The 9,128-nt window shown below is 39.2% G+C and overlaps 1 protein-coding gene across 3 annotated transcripts in view; it reads left to right on the forward strand.

Annotated features, from left to right (window-relative positions):
* The window catches only part of Clcn5 (chloride voltage-gated channel 5), a 215,287-nt gene extending 206,448 nt beyond the window's left edge, over positions 1 to 8,839 (forward strand). For all 3 annotated transcript variants that reach the window (XM_010606305.3, XM_010606304.1, XM_019204853.2), the window contains 4 exons: positions 1,030 to 1,216; positions 1,852 to 2,250; positions 2,389 to 2,605; positions 4,212 to 8,839. In XM_010606305.3, the coding sequence (XP_010604607.1) occupies positions 1,030 to 1,216; positions 1,852 to 2,250; positions 2,389 to 2,605; positions 4,212 to 4,302 (894 nt within the window). In that variant the 3' untranslated portion in view covers positions 4,303 to 8,839. The remainder of the gene's footprint in view (positions 1 to 1,029; positions 1,217 to 1,851; positions 2,251 to 2,388; positions 2,606 to 4,211) is intronic.
* The last annotated feature ends 289 nt before the right edge of the window (positions 8,840 to 9,128 follow it).

Genomic DNA, 9,128 nt, shown 5'->3' on the forward strand with positions numbered 1-9,128 from the left:
CTAGGGAAACTGAGATTCAAACCAAAGAATAAAAGACAGCAACTCAGTGTAGGCAGTGTGTACTCTCTGAGATGAGGTCATCCTTTCCTTCAACACAGGGATAGGATGGAGACTGAAAAGTCTTGTACTGCTTTCACCTCATAGCTTCATTACTGTATTTAAAGGACATTTGTAGACCATCAGAACAGCAAATTCAAATGCCTTCCATAATTAAATACAGTATTTCTGCAGTTTTGATTATCCTTATTGTCATTTCCCTCTCAGTACAGAATATTAAGAATATCCTAGAAGTCAAGAAAAAGAGCAGAGAGGTAAATGAAGCCTCCTTTTTTGGTTCAGCATGCAACTGGAGCCACTATCTCATTTTAAATTTTATTTGTTTGATCTTTATGCAGTTCCAAAATAGACTGAAACCTCATACGCCATTCTTGTTTGTGCCCAGTGGGTTAGGATTCAATATATGAGTAGGGTTATGCGCATTCCATTTAAATCCCAGCACCTGTGTTTATGATTTTTACGTAGGGTCAGGGACTTAACCTCTCTAAACCTTAGGTTCTTTTTCATTTGGGAATGATGATGCCTATTTCCTGGGGTAGTGAGAATCTATAAAATCTTATATGTAGAGTGTCCAGCATACATCATGATAGTCAATAAAGGGTAGCTACTGGTGATAAGAAATCAAAATTGGGGGAAATGTCTGCATATATAAGAAACTCTATCTATTTTCCTTTTTCTTTGGGAAAGGCCTAATTTCTGCCTCCAGTTCTGTGTTGGTCTGGAGAGTTCAGGCTCTTGCCTGATGGACCCCGAATCAGGGTAAGCTTCTTTGCAGTCATCCTTGCCTGCACGCCCCAGAGAGCCTCTATTCCCTGTAGTGTTACACAAATCTTTACAGCCAATTGCTAGCATAGTGCATAGTTAAACTGTCCATTGGCCTGTTTGCTTCGCAGAGGGTCAGTCTTCCAGCCCTTACCATTCTCCAAGCCATAGTATTATTTCTCACTAATCATCTGTGCTTTCTCTTTGCAGATCCCTTCTGGCCTCTTTATCCCTAGCATGGCTGTTGGTGCTATAGCAGGTCGACTTTTAGGCGTAGGAATGGAACAGCTGGCCTATTACCACCATGACTGGGCCATCTTCAATAGCTGGTGTAGTCAGGGAGCTGATTGTATCACTCCTGGACTTTATGCCATGGTTGGCGCTGCAGCCTGCTTAGGTGAGTAGTGTAGAAATTTACACAAGATAACAGCACAAGAGCAAAAAATTAGAATCAGCTAATTTTATACAGTAAGCAACTGGTTAAATCATTCCACCCATATAATACTATATTACGCAGTCTTTAAATGTGATGTTAATGTTTAACATCTTTAAATGTGATATTAAATTTGTGATAATATGTGAACATAAAGTGGGGGCAAAGCATGGCGAGGAATTAAACGTAATATGAACTTTCCTATATAAAAATGTTTTTGCATAGAAAAAACTGGAAAATGTGGCTCAAAATTTTTACTCTGCTGACTTATAGGTAGTGTAGTGAGTTGTGAATAATGACTCATCTTTTCTGAATTTTCTAAAGTAGGCACGCATTTCATAATTAGGGAAAAGAAGCAACAGACAAAACAAGAATCCAAAATCATCTTAAACTTCTGTAGACATTTTAAAAATAAAATCTCAATTGTAACCTTATTTTAATGCAATCTCTGTGGTCTGTACAGTTATAGATGAAACCCCATTCTAGTATTGGTTTTGATAAATAAGCTCTTTTTCTAGATAGGGCCTGTGACAGGCCCATCATTGCAACAAATCCTATGTTTTATCTGCCTTCAGTGATCTGTGTCTGGTTTTTCACAGGTGGAGTGACTCGGATGACTGTTTCTCTTGTTGTCATAATGTTTGAGCTGACTGGTGGCTTGGAATATATTGTTCCTCTGATGGCTGCAGCCATGACAAGCAAGTGGGTGGCAGATGCTCTTGGGCGGGAAGGCATTTATGATGCCCATATCCGTCTCAATGGATACCCCTTTCTTGAAGCCAAAGAAGAGTTTGCACATAAGACCCTGGCGATGGATGTGATGAAACCCCGGAGAAATGATCCTTTGCTGACTGTCCTTACTCAGGACAGCATGACGGTGGAAGATGTAGAGACCATAATCAGTGAAACTACTTACAGTGGTTTCCCAGTGGTAGTGTCCCGGGAATCTCAAAGGCTTGTAGGCTTTGTCCTTCGAAGAGATCTCATTATTTCAATTGGTAAGTACTCAGAAGGGAGATAATGAAATAAATATGCAAGAAATGGGGGGGCATAAGAGAGGAGAGGGAACTGGTTAAAGGCCAGAAGGGTAGAGCTAGCATTTCTATTTTCAACTTTTCCCCCTTATGTTCAAATAGAAAATGCTCGAAAGAAACAAGATGGAGTTGTGAGCACGTCCATCATTTACTTCACTGAGCATTCTCCTCCAGTGCCACCATACACTGCACCCACCCTGAAGCTTCGGAACATCCTCGATCTTAGCCCTTTCACTGTAACTGACCTGACACCCATGGAGATCGTAGTGGATATCTTCCGCAAGCTGGGACTACGGCAATGCTTGGTTACACACAATGGGTGAGGACTCTTGGGGGAAGGCAAATTGGACTGTTGGAGGGAAGGAAATGTGGAGACATAAAGAAGAACCCAATTTAAGTGAACATTAGTAGTTCTTTTAAGCTTTTTTGAAGCTCTAAGATAAAGATTCATGTGTTTTTTATCATAATAGAAAACGAAGACCATATTTGAGAAATATCAGCTGTTAGTTGTACATTATCAATCATAGTTCCTTCCTTACAAAGGAAACAGCCGTGTTGTTATGCACAGGCAGCCTGAAATTATAATGGTATCAGTGGGATATGTGTAGTACAGTAGAGTAGTCTTTCATTTTTAGGGAATAGTTTCTAAGACAACCATGGGATGCCTGAGAACCGTAGACAGTATCAGATCCTACATATGATATTTTTCTCTACATATACATCTATGATAAACTGTATCTACCAGGCACTGTAAGAGATTAACAGCAATAAATATAAAATAGGGCAGTTATAACAATATATAATAAAATTTATATGAATGTTCTTCCCCCCAATAGCTTAATGTACTGTACTATGTTTTGGGGCCATGGTTGCCCACGGGTCACTAAAACCATGGACGAGAGGAGACTTGTAATTTGCTCTCACAATTTCTTTTTTGTTATTATTGGAGGACAAGAAAATCAAGTTTCAGTGAGGACTGATGTACATGCATATCCCAAGTTTAAAAATAGAGCAGGAATATTTTGCTTTCGAATGCTCCCTACTTGTCCTGAGTATCTATCATCTCTCTCTTTGCCCCTTTTTTCCACCTTCAAATAAATTGTCTTCTCTTGGTTAAAAACAAATAACAGAATGAGGCTTTAAACACAGTCTCCTGGCATCCAAGCTTAAAGCTCTTTCCTTCCTGGGAAATTTCTTGTCCAGTAAAAGAAGCCCTGCTCATTTTATTGGAAAGGGAGGGAGGGTCAAGAAAGCAGTGGAGCTTTTCTGAGCATGCTGTGTTAAACTAGCAACTATGCAAGAATTTTTCCCTCCTCTTAAAACTTTGAAGTAGTATAACAGATGTCTTGCAGGATTTAAATCAGTAAGAGGATTTTTCCTAACTGGTTTGTTCAGCATTTACTGAATCCTTCCTGCATGTAAGAAGGTATTCAGCTGGACTCTAAGGAGATATAAAAATCAGTAAAAACTTTCTCTGCCCTCATAGAGTGTGTACTGTTATAGGTAAGGCAGGAACACACAAGTAGCTACAGGACAATAGCAAAGAGAACAAGTGCTACAGAGGAAGCCTGCATAGAATAACATGCTGTTGCTGGGAGTGGGGCAGAGTTATTTTTGGCTTGTAGGGTCAGGCAGGTTCTGGAAGAGGGGCATTTAAACTGGACTGCAGTTAGGTAGGTAAGGCTTACACATGTAGAGAAGAATATTTAAACCAGAGGAAATGGTAGGACCTGAGACCTAGAAGTAGAAGTATTTGTGTGCGTGTGTGTGTGTGTGTGTGTGTGTGTGTGTGTGTGTATTGTCTTATAATTCTGGAAACATAGATATGGTAGTAGTTCAAAACACCATTGGAAAATGGCAAGTGTCACATTGGGGAAAGTTGTTTAAACTATAGATTTATTGTTTTGTCATCTTGTGTCTTTTAGGCGATTGCTTGGAATCATTACCAAAAAGGATGTGTTAAAGCATATAGCACAGATGGCAAACCAAGATCCAGATTCCATTCTCTTCAACTAGAATTGGGGTTCTTCTGGATATAAAATGGGAAGGACATTGCAGACCGTGGATATATTTTATTAACTGGGTACCCAAAACACATTTCCCATATTTGGATGGTGAAGTCATATTAGTGTGTTATCTCTTTCCTACAAGTTAACCGGTTGCACTGCATAATCTGGAAATCAATCTCCTCTTTAGGAGAAAATACAGTTAGGCTTCAGATATATTGCATTAGGAAGATCTCATGAAAGAGTATAAATAAGATTGCTGTGGTTTATATTTTTTTAGTAATTTTTTTAATTTAAAAAACGATTGTTAGCCAGTATGCAATCACTGAAAACTATGCAAGAAGAATTTCAACCGTCCTGAATCATAGCCTGCAGGAAACTCATGAAATAAGTCACTTTTGGGGGATCTGTCATTGGTGGAAGATGAAGTGTAACCTAAAGGGGCTTTGCTTTTCAAACCATAGAAAAGAAAGCCAGAAGGAAAATAGCAATGGTATTTTTTAGACTGTGAAGATTCAATTCAAATATTATCCTTATTCCTGTTACAATATTTAGCATTATTCATTTGTTATATGTTTATGTGTATGTTAGTTTTAATTTCTGATTATAAGACAATGCTGCTTTGGTTAATCTCCTTGAGATGAATTTAGAGAGGTTGACTTTTATAGCTTGCTTGTTCCTGGTCCTCTTTTGAAGTATACAAAAATAAGTTATAGAGCTTTGTTCTTGTCTTCAAGTGCTCCAGATGGAATTTGTTAGCTAGTAGACAAGGACTTCACCATGAATTTATTAGTAGCAAGGGATGATTTCTTTCAGCTTCCTTGAACTTAATTACAAGTAAAGTTCTAAGCAAAATCAATGACTAGACATTTCACATTTTTGTGAGGTCCTAACTAATCCTCTTACTCAGATGCCACCTCCATGAATGATGGTGCTTTAGGCTTCTGGAATATGTAAGGATAGTAAAGGGAACCAAGTCTAGACCGCACACTGGTAAATCAGGGAAGATTCAGAGCTGCTGATGCACCCTCATGCATTCCTTTGTACGACCAGGACTAAAACAACAGCATCAAGTACATATAGCAGGCCGGTGGTGTTCCTGTGAGCATGAATTAGGCTTGGGATACTTTCAGATCTCTTCAAGGTGTTGGATCAGAATAGGCAACTGTGACTTGAATGCAGAGCCATTCAAGACCTGGGGATATGGATAAGGCCTGGTGACACCAAAGGTGCTTGTCTCCCCTTGAAAAGGTGCCTGTCTCAATTTTCTGCCACACTTACTACAGTTTAAAAAAAAATAAAATCACACAATATAGACACCTGGTGGAATTAAAGAGCCACCACATCATTCCAACCACTGTTTCATCTTCTGTACTTTTACTTATGTACAGTTTACTCTTCCTCCACTCTGTTCTCCTTCCTTCTTCATTTTGTGCTTCAGTACTGAATCTTCTCTTGGATTGAGCATTATGCCTGGTTAATAATTTCTAGTAACAGAAAATAACTTATGAGAGCCTAGTTAAATTGTAAAGCAAGGCTCAGCAATCTCATGGCACATGGACTAGAGGTGACACATGACCCCTTTCTTTGCCGTGTGGGTCAGTTGCTGTTTCCATGCCTCTGAGGCTGCCCCAGATGCCTATGGCAAGGAAACTCCATTGTCAGGGATGAGAATCCAACTCTGCTTATTGTAAAAATCTGTCCTAACACTTGCTCCATCCCAGAGTCAGCATTCACTTGGCACATTCTCCCATACTCCCCAAACACCACAGTGTACCTCATTTAAAAGATGTTGCTTCCCAAATTTAGCACTTTTTACCCCTAGGTCTTATCGTACCAAAATCTGAAATTCTTTTATTTCCCAGAGCTGAGTAGCCAATTTAAAAAAAATTATCTTTTAAATATCAAGGAGGTCACTGCAGTTTCTCCTTTTAAGTGTATCCCTTTAGCATTCTATTGAAAAAGAAGAAAATGCCCCAGGGTACATGGCGTCATAGTCATGGTTCACTAGCTTTCTGTCTTTTGTTCCTTCCATGCCACTGATTCTTTCCTATGAGATAAGACTGTCTGACTGACCAACCTATATGTTATGTAGAGATTAAAGTTCTTATTTGTACATTTCTGGTTCAACATCTATCATATTAACCATCCTTCCTCACTAAAGTTTGCAAACCAAGAAATGTTCCTATTACTGATACTTGAAAGCAAGGGAAGGTTTGGTCAGATTTCATAGTGCAGCAGTGACATTAAGGGTGTCTTATTTACCTTTGTTTTTAGCCTCTGTTCTTGATTTTAGACAGATGAGCCAGCGTTGAGGTGCTACTTCAGAGAATTAATGAACAAAATCAGATAATACTGTGCCAAGGTATACTTTCTAGATACTAAGCACCGGTTGGCCCTCCAGAGAATGATAACATCCCTTTGATACCTCATTCCTCATAAATCTCATTCATTAACCTCATCTTCTCAGGAATTCTTGTAGCTTGTGCACTAGAAGTAGATGTAGTGTATGGTGTGTACTATATGTTCAATCCTATGGTTTGACTCACAGGTTGGCTAGCTCAGCACTTGACACTCAGAGTTTCTTGTCTTGAGGAAGAAAGACAAGTTTCTTGTCTTGAAGGAAGATGTGTTTCCTGCTATTACCATTTCAGCAGTTAAACATACTTAACCAAAAAGCAAGGCCAAAATAGAGGGGTCTGTCAGCAGCCTCAACTGGCCACATGCCAGTAGCAAAAGAATAGATAACTTGTGATTTTTAAAATGAATGAATGGAGACTAGTCTATTTTGGAATAGAAGAATTACTTGAATAGAATAGAAAAAGAAAAAATATAGAAGAAAATAGAAGAATCAAAAATTACTTGACACAAGGGAAGGGTTTACAAAAGAACACCAATAGGTACTTCAACAGAGTTTGGATTTTTCCAAGGAAAAATATCTGGTCAGCATCCAACTGTGAAGTGAGTGAGAGTGTTAAGTCTAACTGCTACATTTTGTATCTTCAGATCTTCAATTTAAAGAATTTAAGAAAGCTGAAACAGTGAATTTATAATGAGAAAAAAGTGGAGGGAAGAAGCAGAGGACTGAAATACAAAATAATGGCTCTGTTAAAGATCATTTCTATTCTGATGTTTGGCTGGAAATGAATTGCAACACTCTCTTCTTCCTCTGACTCCAGATTCCTGGCTCAGCCCAGCTGTAGAGCAGAGAATATCTACAAAATCGGTATTTTCTGGTGGACTCCTTGAGATTGATAATGCTTTGAATTTCCCAGCTGGCAGAGTAAATGATTAATTTGCCGATTGAACTGCAAAACAATTCTGTTTTGGAACCAAAGGCTGAATCTAAGCCCTTGTAGGAAAAGTAGAGTCCTTTTTGTAAAATATACCCTCCAAATATGTGGACTGAACATAAGTGTCCTAAAGTTTTACTTTGTTTAACCACTTCTGGGATTTCCTGGATTCCCTTCGGGGAGGGGGTTGAAAGTAATGGCAGGAGAAAAGCCTGTGTAAGAAAATACACGAATAGTATAAAATGGTACAAGGAAAGGCATTCCACAACCCTTGCCATGTATTCTGGCACTGAGATGTATAGAAACTGCTTGATCATGTGCCTTGTGAGAGAAAGTCAAGTAATCCCCCAAGGCCAGTCTTTTGAAGCAAACCAGAGGCTCAAAGCCATGTTCAGCTCAAAGGCAGCCTGGTTTTATGGAGAGAGCTGACTCCAGATATTTGCACAGAAAGGAATGTGCTATCTAAATGGTAAGCTTTCTTTACATCTACATTTTTAACTTCCCTGTGATGTCCGTATATATTGAAAAGAAAAAGGTACAAGTTGCTCAAGTCAGAACTTAAGAGCTGAGTAAATTTGAAGCCCAGTCGGCACAATGGACCTGGGCGATTATTGAATTTTGTTCCGCTTCAGTTTCAGTTGTTTTCTCCAAGGAGAAAAGCTCTAAGGAAGAGTGGATGTTAGCAAATTTAAGTTACTCCCCCAGCATTTGCTGGCCACATTGTCATTTCTACACATCCGGATCCTGGCAAGGTTTTGAAAAGATTCAGGGGACAAAAGTGTTTTTTCCATGGTGTAGTCTATATAGTCTGATTTTGCCAAATCACCCAAGAAAGAAAAAGAAAGAAAGAAGTAAGGAAGGAGATGATTTGCTGAGTTTGCATGTCTTGGATGAGACTTCTCAAGCCACCCAGCCCAGTCTTGTAGTCATAAATTCTTACCTCTAAATTCCTACCAGGGGTCATTGGCCTCAGTGCGCACTCTTTGAATGAATATACCTTGCCTAAAGTTTGACTTTTACAGCAAATGATACAAAAATATGAGGGTTTTTGAAACACAATCTCTGCCTCTCCCTTTTAATCTCTTTATCCTCCTTTCCATCCATGTTTTGAATTCAAATTTCTCTCCAATTTTACAAATGCAGTGTTTTGAATGTGTACCTTGGGAAAGAGGGAGAGAATGCTTCTGAGAACAGAATGAAGGCTCCTCCTGAGTGAATGCGGCATTAACATTTTACTCTATGGTAGTAGTTAAAGCCAGAGATAGTATCCGGAGTATCTAGGGCTTTAACATTGTACGGTAGACCTATAAATATCCATTGCTAAACCTTATCATTATCTACTAATCCCAATCTGTTGGAATCCAGGGGCAGTCTAGGATTTGGTGAGGGAAAGGCCATCTAGCAAAATGAGGAAGAAGGCAAGGCCTGTAATGACTTCATGAGTGTGGGAATGTTCAGCCTCGCTATCATACTGAGGGTACCTCAGAATATATGATCTTTCCAGAGTGCTCCTTTGCCCTTCCCCACTTCACTTTGTCCCCCT

The sequence above is a fragment of the Fukomys damarensis genome, unplaced genomic scaffold (genome assembly GCF_012274545.1).
Source record: "Fukomys damarensis isolate Sample0158 unplaced genomic scaffold, DMR_v1.0_HiC HiC_scaffold_39, whole genome shotgun sequence".
Lineage (NCBI taxonomy): Eukaryota > Metazoa > Chordata > Mammalia > Rodentia > Bathyergidae > Fukomys > Fukomys damarensis.